General features: G+C 46.8%; 1 protein-coding gene across 3 annotated transcripts in view; it reads right to left on the reverse strand.

Moving 5' to 3' along the window:
• Positions 1-12,393: 12,393 nt before the first annotated feature.
• Positions 12,394-22,024, reverse strand: part of PAFAH2 (platelet activating factor acetylhydrolase 2) — a 395,798-nt gene continuing 386,167 nt past the window's right edge. For 2 of the 3 annotated variants that reach the window (XM_069622750.1, XM_069622752.1), the window contains one exon: positions 12,394-12,986. In XM_069622750.1, the coding sequence (XP_069478851.1) occupies positions 12,892-12,986 (95 nt within the window). In that variant the 3' untranslated portion in view covers positions 12,394-12,891. The remainder of the gene's footprint in view (positions 12,987-22,024) is intronic. The other variant, XM_069622751.1, reaches the window with a different exon arrangement.

Below are 22,024 nucleotides of genomic sequence, written 5' to 3' on the forward strand. Positions count from 1 at the left end.
AAAGAAAAGTGTGAAAGTTAAAAGTGAAAGAAAAGAAAAAAAGGCTGAAAGTGCAGCAAGGAGACAGAAAGCAAGAGAAAAGCAGTAAGAAACGTAAATCAGGACAAAAGGCAAATAAAAGCCTGATCGAAATGGAAGATGAGAGAAACTGGAAAAGAAACAGTGAATGGCCCATAAGACGAGAGGAGCATGAGGAAGGTAAAGAAAGTGCCTGGGGCATGGAGAGGAAGGTGCAAGTGAGCACAGAACCTAAAGAGGGTGCAAGGGTGCACAGAAAGGACAGAATATTAGTAAAGAAGGTGCAAGGAAGGAAAAACAGATTAGCAAAGTGCCAGGGGCACGTTAAAGAGGGTGCAAGTGTGCACGTGAAGGAAAGCAGAAGAAAGCAAAGTGCCAGTGCATGTTAAAGAGGGTGCAAGTGTGCACGTGAAGGAAAGCAGAAGAAAGCAAAGTGCCAGTGCATGTTAAAGAGGGTGCAAGTGTGCACTGAAAGGAAAGCAGAAGAAAAGGGATGCAAAGAGCTTTCGAATGAAATAAAGAAATAATAGAAGAATGTGAGAGCAAGGAGAGGGGCAAAGGGGTCAGAGTGGTCATGCCTAGCATTTTCGAAAAGCTTCTGATTCTACCCCATGAAAGAATGGTTTACGAATTCAAGATAGAACTGTAAAAAATCATGTTGTATTTGGAAGCTGGAAGAGGCCTAGAGCTTGGGGAAGGAAGGAGACCATGAGAGGCCTACTTAAGAAATCAATGTACATCCCGATGAAGAACTGAGTTTTGTGTTTCAAAGTTGGAAGGAGCCTGAGATTGGGGAAGGGAACCCTAAGAGGCCTAACCACGTTTTGTTGAACTATTAAAGAGGATTTAAGCGTGGGGAAGGGAGCCCCGGAAGGCTTGGACAAAGGAACTGTGTTGTTATTTTTGAATGGTGTTTTTGAAACTTGATGAAGATGAAGCTTGGGGAAGGGAACCCCAAAGAACTTAAAGATATTTGAAGGTAGTTAGAATAACTACAAGGGACCTGTGGAGGTCTCATCAATAGCTCTGTGGAATGAGCTTAATTGTGTGACATTGACCCAACCGCACCTGGTGAAAGACCGCCTGAAACCAATCTTGGTTTCCATTTTTGTTATACCACTATTTTTCTTATTTTTGAAAAGACTTCCTATCACATTTTTGTATAGAGTGAGGGCAAGTACAGGTTTAGACACAGACATACTTTAACTTTGGACTCTTAGACAATGACGGCCATTAGAAACATCAGCTGAGGGAATTACCCCTTTAGAGTTAGGGCTAGTCAGGTATTAGAACAACCTAGGAACTTTAGTAAATAATGGTTTTCAAACAAAACCATTTGAATTTCTCTTTTGATACAATGCCTGTCTCACATACCCCACTGGGTAAACTGAGCAACCAGGTGCTATTCCTGTGGGTACAGCTGGCACATCTCTTACCATCTCAAAAGCTCTCCAGGTTAAGTTCTACAGGCTAGCTGGGAGCAGAAACGTTGGGGACAAGAGAAAGTCCCACACAACATCTGGGGAAAGGAAGTTAACTGGCAGAAAGTGGATGGGGGTTTGGAGAAAGGGTGGAGGTGTATGACAGTGTCAGGGCCTTGACCTTTTCACAAGGGAAATGGGGAGTTGGGAGGACCCCAGTCTCTGAGACCCCCTTATGTGCCGTGCCTGTTCATGATACCACCCTCTGACGCAAAATGCCTCCCACCATTTTTTCTGGCAAGCGTCAATTTTCCTCTTTATCAGGACCACAACTACCGGAAGACACCTGGAAGCAAACAGGAAACCCAGACCGGAACCAAATGAGTGGAAAACGCCAAACATTGCAACTAATAAGGACTGTAAACCGTTAACACAACCATTCAGAGTCAAGCGCCCCTCTGAAAAGTAAATACGTCATTGTGGCTGCAGACAAACTTACAGACTCACAGCATTCCAGAGAAACAGCAGAGCAGCCATTACAGACAGGCACAAAAACCATGCTGGAAAAGTTGGAGGGGCTTAGAGGGGTGTTAAAGCCTCTCACCTGTGAAACCCAGTCCACTGGGGAAAAGACAGGCACAAATTTGTTCCTGGAGTCAGGTGAGCGTTGCAGCCAATTGAAGGGGAGGGGAGACAGAACCAGCAGACCCATAGTAAAAAAAGGAGACTGTAGAAGAGGCAGAGTGTGGGTTGTTCGGGTGAGGTCAGAGGAGGCCGAGGCAGACCAAGAGACGAGGCGGGGGACGGACAGTGCAGAGGAGTGTGAAGGCGGTTTAATCAGGTAGCTTTCAAGGTGAGGTATTTGTGAGGGTGGGTGGTACCAGTTTGTGACAGTGAAACAGTGAATGAGAGTTTGTAAAGGCGGGGCTAACAATGATGGAAGAGTGGGAGATATGAGTAGGAAGAGCCAGCAGTAGGTACAGTGTGAGGGAGTGGGTATTAGGAGAGACTGAGGATAGTAGAGATGAGTGTAGAAGTGGGGTGCAAGGAGAAGGGTGCAGAAGAGAAAAGGGGGTGAGAATAGTGAGAGTGAGGTTATTCTGAGAGGGTGCAGGGCACAATATCCCTGGAAGGGTGAGCAGGGCACCATATCCCGCAATAGGGGGTGAGAAGAAGGACACACAGAGGTAAGAGTAGTAGTAGCAGCAGCACAGAGATAGTGGTAAAGGTGTGGTGAGAGTAGTAGTGGTGTGGGGAGCGGAGAGAAATGGTGTGAAGAGAAGGGAGAGAAGTAGTGGTGTGGAGAGGAGAAGGGAGTGGTAGGGGTGCAGAGAAGGGAGAGTAGTGGTAAGATTGGAGGGTTGAGGTAAGCATTAGCGAGGGGGAGTGGAACATCAGAGAGATAAAGAAGAAAGTGTCAGAGCGTGAGGAGAGACATTGGGTGGATTAGGAGGTAGGAGATAAGAGCGATAGAGGGCTATAGGGAGAGAAACATGAGAGCATGGAAGGATAAAACTCAGTGGTGCTTTACTCTCTGGAAGTCACAACCCTTTTTGTTACAGCTCATTGGGGAACTTAGAGCAGGTACAACCTCGATTGTTCCCGTAGGGAGGTTAGGTAGGCGAGGTATTTGCTTTTAGGCCATCACAGCAAAGATAGATGGATTTTTGCAGAAAGGATTACCGATCACTAGAGACCATCTAAGGTTTATTGGACACCTGGTCTAGGAAGAGAACTGCTCGCATTAGATGAGACGGAGGGGTTTTAGCGAGACCTCCCTTTTCGAGCTCCGTGCATTTCATTGAACCAATATGCCTATCTGGATAGTGAACAAATCTTCCATCCGGAATACAGAATAACACAACTTAAAGCTGTTTGAAAATTAAAAAAAACGTGTAGACCTTCAATGGGACCCTGTGAGCTACTAAATCCATCTGTCAGACCTGTTTTATGGACTCAAGTTTGACCCTTTGAACTTTCCAAGTGACTTCTGTGAAAGTCATCAACTTCAAGACTATCCTTTGCTCACATTTAACATACTGCATTTCATCTCTGCTCAAGCATGAGCATGTCAACTCATATACTGTGTGGGCTTTCCCCATGTGTTTGTTATTGTACGTTACCCTGTGCGATTTCTCCACCATGTTCCCCTCTTGCGAGAATGGACTTGACTCTGCTGCCATGTTTAACCCTTGGAGAGTCACATGTAAACTGAGAACCTCAGACACGGAGGTATGGATCGATCTCCTAAACTCTAAAGTAATGGTCTAGGAAAAATCTACAATTTCTTGGCATGACCTATTTTTCAGCTGAGTGGACTATCTACTTGGTTTGGAGCAGACATTTTCCTTGAATCTCTTGGATTCTTCTCTATTCTATACCTGTGGTCTTTGTGATTTAGCTCACCGCCATCAACTGCAATTCTTGCTTTGAGTTCGCCTGATCAAACCAGTCAATGCTCATTTGCCACACACACACACTCCTCCAGCCCACCCTCTTGCCTCCTGTGGTGATTCGGGTCTGGTAAACCAGGAGTTCCTCTAAACTAGGTGAGTGGCTGCTACCCATCCAGTTAAACAGAATACATATTTATGTGGCATTAGTTGGGAAAAACAATTTCCTCTCCTTTGCATCTCTGGTCGAGACACCTAGTTTCATCACACTGCACCAATTTTTCTTTAATGGCTACGTTTATGCTATTGTTTGGGTTGTTCCCACCTTGATGGTTAATACAATCCGGATCTACACATGAAGATTTTCTCTGGTACTTTGGGTACACGCTGATCAATCTTGAGTATAATCTGCTGCTGTACTGAGAACACACAATTTAGTCCTAGAGATACAGTGGTCTACGTCTTTACAGAGAATGCACACTCACCACTGATAATCTCAGGATGCAAAATGAGCTACTCCTGCAGAAAGGATAGATGAAGATATACCTTGGCATCGAGGACATGCGTGTACAAGATCAGTTCTGAAGGTAGCACATGAGACACTAAGGCAAATAACCCAGTCATGGATTTATTTTATGTTTAAGCTGTGGTTGCTGTTGACACCTCGACTCCTGCTGGTGGTAGACTCTGAAAGGTCTGACCCGGAACCCAGCCGTTTCAACCTTTACACCACCTCCTTCGGTCAACTTATCTCCTCCTTTGGTTTCTCGTCCGTTATTTGCTGAAGACTCTGTAACGGGTTGGAAGAAGAAAAGTTCTCTAGCTTACAGTGTCTCTTTGGTTAGCTTGCACATTCAGGCATATTATATTGTGGCGACAAAGAATGAAGAGACTGACCAAGTGGTGCAATAGTGGTTGCAATAGATTTTATTAAATGAAAACCAAACCTATCTATCCCTAACTCAAAGAGGGTTCCCCTACTTAAACTAAAGAAACTCGGTCACACCGTCTGCCTTCTCTGTTGCAGGGTTCCAATTCTTGGAGCCTCGTGCTGCTCATGTCTCTGATATCTCTGATATCGATAGTTGCTTTGACTGTCCTTCTCATATAGGCCCTCATATAGGCCCGGGTGCCACCAGCACTCTGTAGTTTTCCCTGGCTCATTCTCACTTCTCTGTAGCAAGCTTGGGGTAGTGGCCTCAGGGTAGTTGTCGGGCCCGACGGTCCACCCACTAGAGGTCATGCCAGCACCGTACACTCTTTGTCTTTCTGTTGGGCACTCTGCTAGCTTTCTAGGAGACCCTTTCCGCTCATATGGGGAATTCATCTCGTCACAATATCCTGTTTATCATTACATGATTATGCGTTAGCCTTCATCCAGTTTTGAACTTGAAAAGAAGGTGGTTTCTTCCCTTCCTCCCAGGGAACTTGTTTCCAGTCTCTAGTTCCCACCTGGGTTCCTTAATCCCCTTTTCTAGACTTTTCACTTCTTATCTTGGTTTCCTGCTTGATATCTCATCCTGTGGACTGGGATGAGTTTCTCCCTTCATATAATAACTCTCCTCCTTGTCTGGGTTATTCGTTATTCTTTTACAACTCCCGTTAACAAAATGATAGTTCTATTTTCTCATCCTTAGGACTGGGAAGAGTTTCTTCTAATCTATAATGGGGTGCCACCGGCCTCCCACTTCTCTCGGTACCTCTCTCTGTGCTGGTGGTGTGGGTGGGGGTCAGCTCTCGATTGCGATTGCTTTCTCGCTATTCTTGCTTCTCTGGTCCTTGTCGGGTTCCTGCTCCGCACTGGTGCTGGTGACTGGAAGTAGCACATGCTTGCCATACCAGTGATCTCTGCGTTGTTCTTCGGGCGACCTGCCCACCACGCTACTCTTGTGGTCACATCACCACCGGGTAGTTTGCTCCTCCTTTTTTCCTCACAATGCTCTCCTCACATCTGTCTATGCCGGGTCTCCGCGTCTCGTACTGGCGTTCTCTGCGTCGTCAAAAGTCGCAGGCTCTGCAGCTTACTTTCGCTCCATTTACACAAGGCGTAATGATGTCAAGTGGCTTCCCCTGCGCATAAGGCTCTCTTCTTCTTCTCCTACACATCACGGTTAAATAAACATCTCATTTAAAAGAGACATCTTCCTTTTCTTGCACGGTTGGATTTCTTTTTGCATTGCATTCAGCCAAAGATAAAGATGCCACTATAACTACTTTCACAGGTAGTCTAATGTATGCGGCTATAGTAGTTGGGCTAAGGAGTGACTTGAGTAGTGGTGAGCTATGCACTACTTGAAATACTTGTAGTCTGTTCGAACACTTGTAACAAACAAATAGCAAAACTTGGGGTGCAAACCCACTATAGATAGTGCCTCCGTGATTGGCACTGCAAAAACGTGGAAAAAGAAGACCTTGGCCGTGAGGCCAGCGGTGTGGGCTGCACACCCGTTGACCACTGAAAAGTGGTTAAATTAAATTTGTAGAAATAATTCACTTTGCTCAATATATTTGTGGCTTATTTTCTTCATAAGCTTGGCACCTTCTTTAGGTGCTTGCAAATTTTGAGGCTGAAAAAATGTCACATAGATGGCCTATGCATTTCGGGTAATGAACCCTTCGTCAGGGCCTGTTAACATCTGATTTACAATTGCCTTATAGTCAAATCTACTTATATGGTCAATATATAAGCAAGTGCATAATACAACAATAATACGATCCCAGCAACAAGGAAGAACATCAATCCATGGATGTAATGTAAAACAACGTTCAAGTATGCGTGTATCACAAAGTGAAAGGTATGTTACCGTTGAGGATCAAAGAGTGGCCATGCGTGATCAAGTCATTTCCATTGCAGTATTGGACAGATTATGGGATTTCATATAAAACAAACAAAAAGATAAAGACAAAAGAATAATGAGCTGACGTTAAACTGTATCTCTCGGTAGTTACATGTTAGCTGAGTCAAAAAGCTCTGATTGCTTTTAAGGTTACCCAAAAAAATGGAATGAAAGCAGGTAACTGACCTACTGTTCGCGTGCTTGCTATTAAGTAGATGGTTGGTTGTAACGGAGTCGGTCGCTCCGTGACTGTCTGTGCCTGAGCGCGAATCTATACAACGGTAAATAAGCTATTAGGAAAGAAAAGGATAAAAATGGAAACAACGGCAGAAGCCGAGTCCAAAGCATGTCATTACCTGAGGATTAGTCATGCAGCGCGAAGCGGCGGCAGGACGCTGTCTGCTCGCGAGTGAGAAAACAAAACTCGCTTGGTCAGGGAGGTAACTATAGAAACCAGAATGCTGGTTTGGTGAAGAGAAAGAGCTTCATGTTCTGTGCAAATGTGGCCGCCATATTGAGATGGTGCATGTATGAGATTGAAATGCATTAGCGAAAGAGCGCAAAATAGCAGTAAACTGGGGGAAATGTAAAAGTTAGAGGAATGAGAAAGAAAGGAGACAGTAAATTAGTGTGGGTTAAATAGAGATTGCTAATTCAGAAAAATAAAACCCTAACAAATTAAATGTTAATGCAAATACGAAAATAGATTTTAAACCGGAATAGTGTGCACTAAAAAGACTGGTGAAAAAACCAGTATGTTGAGACAAATGTATAGCAAATTGGAAAAACTGCACTGCGTCAAAACTGATTCAAGATATCTTTCCAAATAGAATCAAAAGGAAATAATACAAAAAAATTATATGAATGTTGTTCAACATAGACTCAAATCATAGTTTACAGAAAACAACTCAAATCAAGTTCTTCATTCATCCCATCGGGATTCAGTGACCCCAATCTTTCGATCCATAATGCTTCTTTTTGGGCTCTCAATTGATTCATGTTAACACTCTGTCCTTTGGTGGGAATCACTTCCAGTACTGCAAATCGTAGTTGTGCTATTGTGTGGCCATTCTGAGTGAAATGTCTTGCCACTGCTGATGCTGGATTTTTGAGTCGAATGCAAGATTTATGTTCGTTGATACGTATGCGTACCTTGCGTGCTGTCTCACCAACATAATACTTGGCACATGGGCATTTAATTGCATAAACAACGTTTTCAGACAAACAGGTCGCATGATTTTTTAGTTGAATTTTCTCTCCTGTTCTAAGGGCAAAGTTCCTCATATGAACTGGAGTCCTGGTCCCCAAAGTGGGAGTCTCTTGCAGTGAGGTCCCACTTATCTCGACTCCTAGAGAGGGTTTTGCACAGTGGGTCACCTCCCTAGCCTTACAGGGGGGCTCTACTTTGAGTAAAAGGGCACGACTCCCTGCAATTCGTCACAACTCTCACATCTTCTCTTTTTCCTCCTTCACTTCTGTACTATCATACTACTTATGTCTGTCTCCTGAAAGACATAATGTGTCTCAGTTACTCAACTGCCCCGCTCCTCCTCCCATCCCCATTTCTTTTCACCCTGATCTTTTTATCCCCTTCCCACAAAGCTTACAACCTCAGCATCCTCCTCAACAGTGACCTTAAACTCCAATAGCTAAGCACCTCACCTGGAGGCCAGATTGGACCATCTGGAAAATCTGTCCCCACCCAATTTATCACTCAACCTAAATCTTAATTTATACCCTTGTTCTTAGTCCTCTTCACTACTGCTTTAGCCTGCTCCTGGAACCACTCCACTATTAGTTTGCGCCGCTCAATTGAAATTTGCCATTCACCCCTACAATCTCCTCTGATTCTCTAATACCTCAGCTATGCTGGCTGTCTACATACTATCAACCACTCTTTCAATTCCTGCGCATCTTTAATTTGACCCTCCCCATCTGGCCAGCACCTGATCCTGCTATTCACCCCCACCCCCCTTGCACTCTTTGCTTTCAAGCTGGATTCCACACACACTTCTCCACGATCAATCGGTGTTTTATCCTGAATTTGCTAGTGGAGAAATACACAAAAATGAGGAAGAGCTGCCTGTTCACTGCCCTTTTGGATCGCTCTAAGGCATTTGACTCTGTGTGCTGCCCGCTCTTATGGGATACGTTTAACAGAATTGGGGTCCCCTCTGGGCTGCTGCAATTCAGTTTCTATGTGGATACTTCGGCAGCAGTCAGGTGTCACAGGAACCACAGGTACTCACCAGCCTTTTCCACTAATAGGCGGGTAAAGCAAGGCTGCCCTCTTGCCCCACTCCTATTTTTGTTATTGTTATGTGAGTTTAACCCCCACAAGACCACAGAAGGTCTAATTCCCCCTTTATTAGACAGAGTTAAATTCAGCACAGTTTAAACGCTGATGAGACAGTCCTTATGGATCCAAAATCCAAAGGGTTACATCGATCTTTATCGTATGCAATTATCTACTTCCAGGCATGGGTTTAAGTAGAATTTGTCTAAAATAAAAATTCTGGTATTTGGTAGGGGTAAGAAGAATTTTAGATGGGGTCTTGCCAAATCGACAATAGAAGTTGTGAACAAATTTAGGTATTTAGGCCTGCTTTTTTCAAACAGCGGCACATGGCGAAGTCATGTAAACATGACAGCGAACCAGGCAACTGTGTGTTTTAGAGGTCTCACTTGTTTCTACCACCAATTTGGCAGGAAACGTTTAGATAAATGCCTCCAGGTGCTGAGATCTAAAATCAATACAGCAGTCCTTTATGGTGCAGAAGTCCGGGGCGCGTCAATAGGCAGGCCACTTAGAAGTCATAAAAAAGGCTTCTGGGCCTGCCGCCCAGTGCCCCTGGAGATGTGTGACGAGATGAGCTGGGACTTGTTAATATCCTGTTGGCTGGGCAGCAATTTTTAGAGTCCTTTCTGAAGCGCCAACCTATTAGTGCCACAAATACAAACCTTGCTGCTGCATTGAGGGACATATGTCACCAGTCAAGTAAAGATCGAAACAGCTTGTACAACCGAGGGAATCATTTAATTAAACGCTGGAAGCTGGGAGGTGTGATGGCTCTCAACGACCTTTCGAACTGACAGCGCAAGCTATATCTTACAAGAAGAGCTGCTATATTGGAACTGGCTGCATTTCATGATAGAATTACCCAGATGTATGTGTTAAAACATTATACGCCAGCCCCCACGTGTCCCAAGTCTGTCTCTACGCTAGTAAAGCTTAATTCACCCGAGTGCCGCAGATATTTTTTTATTTATTTGCATTGATAGAGCGCACAGTGGCACTAAGGCACTGTAGCGCTGTTACAGAGTGCTTAACTTGGAACAGTAACAATAACATACAAGAATGTAGATATTATCTAGACAGGTAACAGGAGAGAAACAGAGGAAACATACATATACTGTTATTAGGGTTACAGTTGAACAGCATGTTTATGCAAATTGGTTAGGTCTACTAGCAAAACAATAAGGTTTTTAACATTTTGCGGAAGGTAGCGTAGGATCTTTCGTTCCAGTTTTTTGGTGCGAGGTGTTGGAAGCTGGACCCTCCCGCTTTGGTTCTTTTGAAGGTAGGAACACAGATCGGGAGGTGAGATCTGGTGGGTCTGTTGGAGGAGTTGAGGGTACTTCTTTCTGATAGGTAGGGTGGGGCATCTGATGAAAGGCACTTTTGTGTAATGGCCAGTGATTTAAAGAGTATACGTTCCTTAACCGGTCGCCAGTGTGCATCTTTCCTAGCTCGAGGATATGGGGTAATGGCTCGATTAAATAATCTATCACTTAGTGCCAGGCCGCCTTGGCTAGGCCTGGGGAAGTCCTGTTCATGCGGATTGGAATGCATGGAAGATTGAATAACATTTTTTTATGGTTTGCAGGTTTTTAACCAATTTAAGGAAGCAGTGGCTTAAGCCCCACTACATCAGTAATAACACATGGACCTGTGTGGGGGCTTTGACTTTTTTATGTACAATAATGATGCAAATGTTTTATTCGATGCAGGAAATGTTAGCAAGGATGCTTTTATGGTAATCTGTAGAAACAGAATGCTGTAATATAACTTTGCTGGATCTTTTAAAGGGCATGTTAAACTGAGTGATGTCTAGTATTTTAATTGACGGTTTGTAATGATGGTGTTATTATGCATCTGTTGTTGCCTATTGTCTGTTAGTGGATAATGTATTCTTCTACTCAAGCACTTATCAACTAATCTATTCCCACCCCCCTCCCCTGCACTGCCCCCCTCTCACACGCCTTCAAACTAGCAGTAGCCTTTCCCCGGAAGTCCTTACTTCTAGAAATCAAGAGCATCCCAGCTAGCCTACAAAACGGCTTCTTAACCTGGAAGGTGCTCTCCTGCAGTCATCCAGGCTCGCGGCACCCCTTTCAGCTCCCAGCTGAACCCCCGCCCCATTGTCTCTCTCTGTAAATACTGCTTCGTTCCTGCAAATAGTTGTACTTTACCCTGTCAGTCTGAATCATCCGCATTGTATACACCAACACCCCACCTGCCCCTATCCTGGCATTCTTGCCACCGCAACTCTGTACCCTACAGCAATGTTAAGGATCATCTTTAAGGATTGCTCTTTTGTGCTCCCCAATTTTTGTCAAATGTTTCGGGTAGAAGCCCTCTACCCCCTTCCACCAACTAAAGGAAATACAGATAAAAAAGGAACATGGCTCAGCTTCATGATCACATGGTGTGCTTTAATGATGTGCACGTGTGAGCACATTGGCCGTTTTCTTTTGGGTAGTTCAGCTTGTTCCCTTGGCCATGGACTGGGTTTTCCACCGTTGTCACTGGTGCACGTGTCACTCATGTGGCACACATGCCCCCGAGGTCTTCCCAGCACATGTTCCTGATGCATCTGTCCAGGAGGAAAGCTCAGGGAGTTGAGCGCCTCCCTCGCACACTGCACTAGCCTGCACTTCGCAATTTGAAATCCGGGCAGGGCGGACTCATCCTGCCAAGGTTGATACATTGATTAACATTAACTTGGGTAATAACAACAGCTATTATTACAACACTTAGTGCCATACAAAACATTATACGTATGAGAACACCACAGCACATATTCTTCACCTGTTGGGTTGGGGGGGGGGGGGGGGTCAGTAGAACACGTGTGTGATGGTGATTAAGGCACGATTCCTACAAGGTGCATCAACAGTGGTGCCTCTACAACACACGCCTCTCGCATAGTGTGTCTGCACGGACCATCACTACAGCACAGGCCGCCGCTCACATGCAGCATCTGTTTGTGCAGTCACTACAGCGCACACTGTGCCTCACACTACAGCACATGCCGCTCACATGCAGCCACTACAGCGCACACTGTGCCTCTGTGTGGGCGGGGACCACAGCACCGATCCTCGATGTGGTGCACCTACCTGGGGGGTCGGTACATCACATGTCCTGCACATGGTATATCGGTCTGCTTCCTCGGTCCAGGACATGTAACTCCCATTGGGCATCTGCCTGGGCCTGTCCCCGATCCAGTGCATCCACCTGGGCACTGACAATACCAATGTTACTGCTCCTGTTGCACTTGCGCCTGGGACTCCGACACCCGTGCGTTCCCAGAAGGCCCCACGCGTTCCTATTCCAACCCATGCAAACGAACTCGTTAAAATACAGGGCAGACTGATCATACTTTTGCATCGTGATTGGAAGTGACATTTGTAAAATGTAGCATTTTTCAGGAATTATCAAAGCTGCAAAGGGAGAAAAATACCTTCATTCAAAGACATTGTTTTAGTGGGAATTACAGATGGAATCTCATGAAATAAAATGCGGATTTGTTCGCTTGTTAGTCTCTGCAGCACTGCATCGCCAGACCTTTGGTAATCCTAAACTCATCAACAGTCTCTTGTTTTTGGAGCGTTGACGGCGTCATATAGAGTCATTTTAGATTAGGGCTTAACCGATTGAAGGTACTCCACTGGACCCCCAAACATCAAGCCGGCGCCTGTGGTTCTTCATCCTGAGCTTGCGCATGATTCTTGCCTGGTGTACAGCATGTCCACCCTGCACGGATTTGAAGATGGGTGTATTTGACATATCTCTTGGCCTTCTCTCCCAGAACCTCGCTCACGTTCTCCTACACATCAGGGACTTGTATCGTAAGGGAAAGGAACCCGTAGCTGTTGTCCAGTAACCTCTCCTGAAGAGACCAACCCTAGCCTCGGCGAGGTTACTGATGGAAATGCTCACCACTAAAGGCTAGACTGCAAGAAAGGATCATCCAGAACAACATGGCCGGCAAAACCATCAAGGAAATCTGCGCACTGAGGAGCACCCTCCTGCAGACCTGTAGAGGGAGAGAGAGAGAGAGAAATAGAGAGAGCGACGGGTTAGGATTCCACAGTCCTCAAAGTCCACAACACACACAGTGAACATCCACCTTCCAAGTACGAATACAGAACCACACACTGAGCCTGGCTGAAAGGTAAACCTTTCTCCTATTGGTGGAGAGGATGGGCTCTGCTTCCATTGGCCGAGGATGGCACATACACAAAAGACCACTAACTGGCCCAAGGACCTCTTCAAGCACTGACAGAGTTAAGGGCTCGGGAGACCCAAACTATTGCGACCCACACAGAAAGCCCCCACCAATGGTGAAGACTCGCGAATCACCTGCCAGTGCTATGGACACAGGAAGCCCCACCAGTGCTTAGGACTCAGGAAGGCACTGACAGCGCCATGGACACAGGAAGCCCCACCAGTGCTTAGGACTCAGGAAGGCACTGACAGTGTCATGGACTCAGGAAGCCGCCACCATTGCTTAGGACTCAGGAAGGCACTGACAGTGTCATGGACTCAGGAAGCCCCACCAGTGCTTAGGACTCAGGAAGGCACTGACAGTGCCATGGACTCAGGAAGCCCCACCAGTGCTTAGGACTCAGGAAGGCACTGACAGTGTCATGGACTCGGGAAGCAACCACCAGTGCTTAGGACTCAGGAAGGCACTGCCAGTGCTATGGACACAGGAAGCCGCCACCAGTGCTTAGGACTCAGGAAGGCACTGACAGTGCTGAGGACTCAGGAAGGCACTGACAGTGCCATGGACTCAGGAAGCTGCCACCAGTGCTGAGGACTCAGGAAGACACTGACAGTGCTGAGGACTCAGGAAGCTGCCACCACTTGTTAGGACTCAGGAAGGCACTGACAGTGCCGAGGACTCAGGAAGGCACCGACAGTGCCGAGGACTCAGGAAGCCGCCACCACTTGTTAGGACTCAGGAAGGCACTGACAGTGCTGAGGACTCAGGAAGGCACTGACAGTGCCATGGACTCAAGAAGCTGCCACCAGTGCCGTGGACTCAGGAAGGCACCGACAGTGCCGAGGACTCAGGAAGCCGCCACCACTTGTTAGGGCAGAACTCCATTTTGGGGGGTTCTGCTGTCACATTTCATAAATGTTTTGCTCCCCCCTTTAGTTTCTAGTATCTCTGATTTCTTTTTGTGGTAATGGGCCCTTCTACTGACGTCCCTCTGCCACCGCAACCCTTTTTTTTTCAGCACATAGACCCATACTAGACCAAATGACTCCTGCAAAAGGGCTGTTTTTAAAGTACCCCATTTTGTGGGTCAAAATGAGGTACTTAAAAAACACGCTTTGCAAGAGTCATATGGTTTTGGTAAGTAGGCTGGTGGAACCTGTAATTTGGGGTTGGCCTGATTTAGAACATTAGTAGCTCAATGTTCCTTTTTGGTAGCCACTGTGTTGTTTGACAAATTAAGGGGCTTGACCCTGTCAAAGGGGGGCGAAGGGGGAGGAGTTCGGCCTACAAGGGCATATACCAGGACCACTCCTACCATGGAGGTGGAGTGAGGGAGTTTGGTGGGGATGGAGGGTAGTTCCTGGCAGGCTTTTAATATTGGTACTACCGTTTGGCGCACTATGCCTTCCTGCCTCTTGTCTGGCAAGAGTTCTTTCCTTCCTACTTACAGGTCCGCAGGCTATGGTACCGAGCCCTTCAGAGGCGGAAAACGCCACAAGAAAAAACGGGGATGCCCGACGCAAATCTCAATGCCCAGACGCCCTCCAGATCACCCTCAGGAACACCAACTTCCTGTGGCTGCAGGAAGGAGGCGCGCAATGGAGACGCCCTCAAGACCAGGCAACAGAAGCTCCACGAACGCCAGCACGCAGAAAGGGGCGGGGCCAAGTGGGGCTTGTATACCTTTTTCCCAAGGTTATCTAGTTTTTGGGGAAAGCATAGCAGTAGACGAGCCACAGTTTTCAGGTGATAGTAGGCACCAATGGGAAGGGGGAAGAGGCAGTACAGATGGAGGGCGTGGTGCAAAAGCTCAGCGTTCACAAGCAGAGATACACAATGTTTAAGTCAGGTCAGGAGGCGAGTTGTTGGCCCCAGAGACCAAGCAGAGGGCGGATGGTGGAGTAGAGTGCTGAAAATTGGTTAGAGAGATTGGAAAATAGCGCAGGTGAGGTATTGTGTGTGAGAGAATGAAAGGTACCAAGCTTGAACGATTGGAGTGGGTGTACGTGTGATAGCAGAGGGAAGGGGTGTGGGACTTAGGAGAAGGTGAAAGTAGAGGCTGATTAAAAGGTGAGCTTGGTAGAAGGGGAGATAGAGGGAGAGTGGAAGGGAGAGTGGAAGAAAGAGTGGAGGTGAGGGTGAATAAGAGAGGAGACAGATATATAGGGGGAGGTTGGAAAATAGAGAGCAGCAGGAGGGAGAGAGAGCAAGAGAAGAGAGTTGTGCAAAAGTTCAGAGGGACAGAGAGATGGAGGGAAATACAGGAGGGAAGAATAGGAGAGAGGGGTGGAGTTCGGGGAGTGCAAAAGACGAGAGTGAGACAAGGATATACAGGTGGGAGAAAGAGGATGGGGAGAGAGAGATATAGTGAGGTAGAGAGAGGAGAGGTAATGGTAGGAGACTCGAAAAGAGGGAAGGAGAATGGGATGCATAGGGGAGAAGGCAGGAGTAGGTGGAATAGAGAGAAGAGAAGGGGCAAGAGTAGGGAAAGGAGAGAGAGAAAGCGAGAGAAAGAAACAGAAGGCACAATTTGAATATCATTTCTGGTCTGGCATCATCCGAGTAAGGAATCCCTTAAAAGAAAACTAGAGGGAGTGAGATAGAGAAAGCTGGACCACAGGTACCTGTCACTATTCCTGCCTTTCAAGCAGCTGGGGACTAGGGAAGCCTGGGCTAGTGATGAGGGAGCCTACGAAAGGTTGAGGAGGAATAGACCAGGGACACCCCTTTGTCTGGCCTTCCTGCAGTCTTCCGGAAGCCAAGTTGAGAATGTTGGCAATAAAACATTAGAATCATCCAAGCGAAACCTTGATTTTTTGGAGCCATCTGTGACAGCTACTGTTATAAGCCATTTTGTTTTTGGACCTTTCCCTTGTTTAGGAAAACCAGGAGGCAGGCCTAAAATGCCCATTGTGCAAACAAGGATTCACTCAACCCAGTCCTGTGTCTTATTGTGCTTTTTACTGGTTTAGACTGGTCTATAGCCTAGACAGGCCAATACACATATTGTATGGGTGGATCTGGGTGGTGTTATGGCCACCATGATTTGCTGGCCACCAAACCCTTCATGTGAATGCCCTGGTGTGCAATTGGAGGCCTGACTTAGGCCAGCCCATGAGCTAGTGGGTATATCTAGGGGAGACCCTGACATATTCTCAATTCTGCTGGATTGCTGATAGACTTCTTCAGGTTTACTTACATGATGTAGGATTTTCTTTTTAAAAAAGTTAATTCGTTTTCAAGCAATTTCACGTAGTACAAAGCTCAGTAGTACAATAACACAGTATATTTTAACCCCTCATCCCTCCTTCCCTCCCACAGCGCTGTTCCAACTAAAAAACGTACCAGAAGAACTACTGTGTTTTCAACCAATGAATAATATTTATACGTGTCTATCTCCACCCCCTGCTACTCTCTTCCCTCCCCTCTACCCGCTCCCGACCAGAGAAGTGGGACAAGCTTAACAGTTCTGCTTGCAAATGAAGCAATGGCCAATCATTTCAGTCTTTGCAGACACATCAGGAATCTAAAATCATCTTTCAAACAGGTCAACACTGGCCCCCAGACATTACGGAAGCCTCTCAAATTGTTGCTGTGTGAACATCGTGTACTCCAATTCTACCAACCGCTATATCTCCTGGACCCAATCATGATGCTTAAGTGGAACCGTCCCCTTCCATGTCTGGGCTATTACCCGGTATACAGCTATTCACATGAGCGCTATTGTTTCCTACTGGCCTTGTTTGGGGGACTCCCTCCTGATTTCCCTACCCCCAAAACATCTCCAGGGGACGCCTCAGGGAGGCTTGGGTGGATGTTCTTAATTGGTTCATGCACCCCCTTCCAAAATCCCCCGTCCTCGGACAACTCCACCATAAGTGTAGCCAGTCTGCCCGTTCACCGCACCCTCTCGAGCATCTATCTGGGATATGCACGGCCATTTTATGTAGCTTTACCAGGGTGTCGTGCCAGCGCATCATAATTTTGTACCACATTTCTCTCGTTTGGGCTGTCTGGGCGAGCTTACGGATAGACCTCCAGAGAGATTGCAAATGGAATCTAGTAATCGCTCAAGTCACATCCTCCTGCTATTTTACCACGCAGGACCATTCTTCTTTTGGTTTAGTCTCCAAGAGTATTTTATAGAAGGCTGATAATGGCCCCTTCTCCCCTAAGTATGACACTAGAAATCTCTCGAATGGTGCGGATTGCCTCAGCGCTGCCTTTTTAATGTCCGGGTTGAGGGTCCGATGCCTCAGCTGATGGTATCTCATACGTTCCTTTTCTGACACTCAGACTGTACGCTTACACTTCTCGAAAGAGCGAACTTCCCCACCTTGAAACATGCCATATACCTTTTCGTAGGCTGCCCCCTACCACGCTTTGAATGCCTCCTGTTCCAATCCCGGTGCAAACTGTGGGTTACCAAAGAGTGGGGTGAATGGGGACGGGAACAAGGTAATGCCGTAACGTCGTACCTGGTGGTCCCAGATATCCCCCACAAATGCTGTTATTTGGCTTTCATACATGTTCTTAGGCCCGTCCGTTTTGGAGAGCCAGAAAACTGTGTTTAAAGGCTGTGCGGCCACCGCCCTGTTCAGTCCCACAGTGATGATTCACCACATGTCACTTTTCCCAGAGGGGCAGCCCTTTTCCATGAGGCCAGGGTGCTACCCGATAGTCACCTGAGGGTGTGATGGAGGATGTAATGTAACAGAACTTGTAGAGCGCAAACTAAGGCCCAAGGGCAACTAGGCGCTAAAAGCTCCAAAACGAGAGTTAAGGGGGTCCAGGAGAGACAAAGAGTGCAACAGTGCCTAGTTGAAGAGATGTGTTTTTTACGCTTTCCTAAATGGAAGATATTCCTTTGTTACACGTAGTGAAAGAGGTTGCAAGTTCCATTAGGTAAGGGGCAAGGACCGAAAACGAGTGGCCTCCAGCACTAGCATGATAATAACTGGGCACTTTAAGAAGACCCGGAGCAGATGACCGAAGAGCTCTGGTAGGACAGTATCTTTCAATTTTACTTTTTAGATAAGTCGCCCCACCCCCATAGAGAGCCCTATGGATGACACAGAGCGTCTTAAACATAATTCTAGCGGCAGCCAATGAGGTTTTTGCAGTAGTCCCTCGGAAGCAGTCAGCCTAGGGGCTTTTAGGGCAGGCCTGGCTGCCGGGTTCAGAAGTATTTGGAGCCTCTGTAGCTGGCGCCTGGGTTGCCCCAAGTAGATTCAATTGCAATAGTCAAGTGAGCCCATTATTGCTGAGGTGACTGGGTCCGATTAGTAGGTGGCAACAGCGGTAGAATCTTTTTCAGGACTCTCAGCTTGCTGAATCTGGCACTACAGACTGCTGTAACCTGGGCTTCTCTAGAGCCATTGGAGAGGAGCCTCACACTTAGGCTTTTAACCGATGCACTGGGTATTGGGCAGGGTCTGGGGAGTCTGGCCAAAATTGAGAACCCCAGGAATCAGCTTTGTTCTATGAGCCGACTATCATTACTTCAGTTTTCTCCCCATTTAATTTAAGCCAGTTAGCGGCTATCCACTTGCCTATGGTAAAGAGAACATTTCTGAGCCTAGCGGGAGGGGAACCGGGGGGGTCGATGGATGGAGAATCACGCCAAAATACAAAGAATGACCATCTAGGGTGTAGCCTTTATAGGAAGATCCCACCCCCGCACACTCGAGTCTCTCCTTCCTCTGCTAATCTCTTTGTAGAGACTAGGCCTATGTGCCGTTGTGAAGTAGACTATCTCAGGTTCCTGGAAAGTACTGAAATGAAGAAGAACATCAGGAATATAGCTAATCCAAGTACTGGGATGAGGTAAGACACAGGAGCCATGAGGAACAATACTAAGAAGGAACTACAGCGATATAGATTTTCGCTGAGGCGTGGTCCCGCATCCGTGATAAAAACCAAAGAAGGACTGCTTGTCGGGGAGACGCAACCAACAGAATGAGAGAACGTGAAGCCCGGGAAGCACAAAAGAGACACGAGAAGGACAGGACGGAGCGGAGAGCAGTCTATTCCCGGCATCAAGATGACAATGGGATTCCTTCACCAGAGTCTGGAAGACGGTGGCGCGAATGCAAGAAGCGGTGTCAGTACCATCACTCCAAGGGCCAGGCAGCAGATCCGTAAGGAGAAACCCACACAGCCCGAGCTGGTGATGGACTCCAGGAAGAACTGGCCGTGCATCCCGGGTACAGACAAAGTGACAGGAGAGGTGCAAGGAAGGTGCAGGAGACACAAACCCTGTACAGAGATTACAAGCAGGAATATGTTCCTCGTCTCAGTACTTGGCAAGCAAGGCAACCAAGGGGACATAGAGAAGGGGAGAGAAACCGGTGTAATGACTTACACAAGTCATCTTCCTCTTGGAAGGGAAGTGAACCAAGTGGGCCAAACCGGAGAAGAAGAGAAACAAGGGTCAACACCCCAAACCAACAGAGTAATACGAGCCATCTTCCTCGTGGCAGTACTTGGCAGGAGGGTGAACAAAGTGGGCCAAACCAAAGAAGAAGAGAAACAAGCTACGAGGACCCAACCCAAGAGAATGATACAAGTCATCTTCCTCATGGCAGTGCTTAGCAATGAAGTGAATCAAGTGGGCCAAACCAAAGAAGAGAAACAAGGGTTGGGTTCCCAAACCAAGAGAGTGATACGAATCATCTTCATTGTGGCAGTGGTTGGCATGGAAGTGGACCAAGCGGCCCAAACCAAAGAAGAAGAGGGCCCTGACAACACTCAGAGTTTGGGATTCTAAGTGTGAAACCTAAGGAGGAGAAGACCTGGGGAAAGGAGTAATTCCCCGTGGTTGTAAGAGATTGTGTCATAACTACCAAGAGAAGGGAGTCATTCTCCTGGTGACGTGGACCATGAGGAAGGTCCAACAAGCCTGGGGAAGGGAGTTATTCCTCCGGGCTAATTTGAGACTGAGACAACACCAGGGGAAGAGTGCATTCTCCTGGGTTATAGAGTAACAGTTATTTTGAAACTTTATGACCTGGGGAAGGGAGTCATTCTGCCAGGTTGATTGAGACTGAACGGCAGGAGAAGAGAGTTATTCTCCTGTACCACGAAGGAGACATTGTGTGGAACTTTGACCACAACCCAAGAGAAGGCAGGCATTCTCATGTGATAAGCTTGGTGCTTCTTTATCTATTCTTATAGAAGTAGGGGGGTTTTCTTGACACAGGTCGGTGGACACTTTAACAGGCATCCTGACAGTCACCTTAGATCGTTAGTTGAGGCAGGGAAACCCCTCTTATGAATAGGGAAAGATAGGTTTTCTGTTGCTTCATTCTACTAATTAAAGTCTATAGCCCCAAATATGCCACATTTGTGTCAAGAGTCCTTCTTATGCAACCTTACACCCCCCATAGCTTCCCCTAATCCCCACTGAACCATTCTTTCATCACCCTAGTCTGAGCTGCCTCATCGTATGCCTTTAAGTCAGGAAAAACTAGCCCCCCCCTCTATCTCTAGGCGCCATATGGATTTCTTGTGCTATTCTAGGTGTGGTGGAGAATCCCATGGATCCCCCACTAAAACCCTGCCTAAATTCTCCTCCCAGGTGGCCAGGAGAGAGCAAACGCTTCTTGAACCCAATCCTGGGGGTGGTGTACTGCAGAAGGGTCATCTGGGTTAAAACAAGGGGTAGGGCGGTGGGATGATTTCACAGTGCAAGGCATGGCATGGTTCCTCTGATAATTTTAAGGTCATTCCGAGAGATGTTCTAGCTTGTTGCCAGTCTGGTGAACTTCTGCCAATTGTTAAAACTAAGCCAACAAAATCTAGACTTAAAAAGTCTAAAATTATCATATCCCCAGAACCATTCTTTATTCTCCCTAAGTGTCTACTTCCAAATCAAAGAAATACCATGAGGATTGATGGAAACGTGGCCTTTCCTGTTCCATCTATCTCTAAAAGGGTTAAACCCTATAATTCCTCTTCTAAAAACACTGAGGGAAGTGAAATTGTTGTTAAAACCATCAAGGCAGTAGAAAAACAAATTTCCCTGAAAAGGACTACATTTCCCAGAATACATCAGAGACTGTGACGAAGGAGAGGGCTAAAGAGGCATGCAGAGGTGGAGACCAGGCAGACAAGTCTAATAGCCTATGGCAAGGTCAAGCAATTACGACTGATGGTCTGCATCTAAAGCCAATTACCCCACCTGAGGGGTATAAAAGGCTGCTGCAGGAGGATGCCACAAAGGGAAGCTGGAGCAGTAGCTGAAAGCTTGGCAATAGCAGTTGGAGAAGAACAGGAGGCTGGCAGTTCACAAGGAAGTGGGACCACGGAAGGGACGCCGGAGGAAAGGAAGAGCAGATTTCACCTGCAGGTTCTGAGTTGGTCTTGTGCTCACAAACCCTGTCTGGCTGTGGCTGCATTGGAGGAGACTGGAAGAACCTGGCAGTCTCTCCATGTGCGCCTAAATTGTCATGACTGCAGAGCTGGAGTCCTGTGTTTTACCCGAGGCCCGTGTGCAGAAGCAAGCTGAGGGAAACGGGAGAAAGGAAGACTCTCCACTAACAAGGCCAGATCCGAGACACTCTTGCTAAGGAGGGGTGTGGATCCGGAGAGTGCCTGTGGTAGCAGTAGCAGAGGAAACAAAGTCAGGAAGTCGAAAGCAGCCAGCAGCCGCTGTAACGCTGGAGCCAATAAATGAAGGGACGTACTCCAAAGCAGCAGAAACTCCTTGCCGGTAACTGTAACCAGCTGGACTTCACTTGCATGTAAACTTATCCGTAGTTGTGGGAAGCCTTGTTAAGCAAAGGGAAATATATCACACGCTTATCCTGCAATCGCTGAAGTGCTCGTGTGTGAAGAAAGTCTTT

The sequence above is a fragment of the Ambystoma mexicanum genome, chromosome 11 (assembly GCF_040938575.1).
Source record: "Ambystoma mexicanum isolate Mex_15411 chromosome 11, UKY_AmexF1_1, whole genome shotgun sequence".
Lineage (NCBI taxonomy): Eukaryota > Metazoa > Chordata > Amphibia > Caudata > Ambystomatidae > Ambystoma > Ambystoma mexicanum.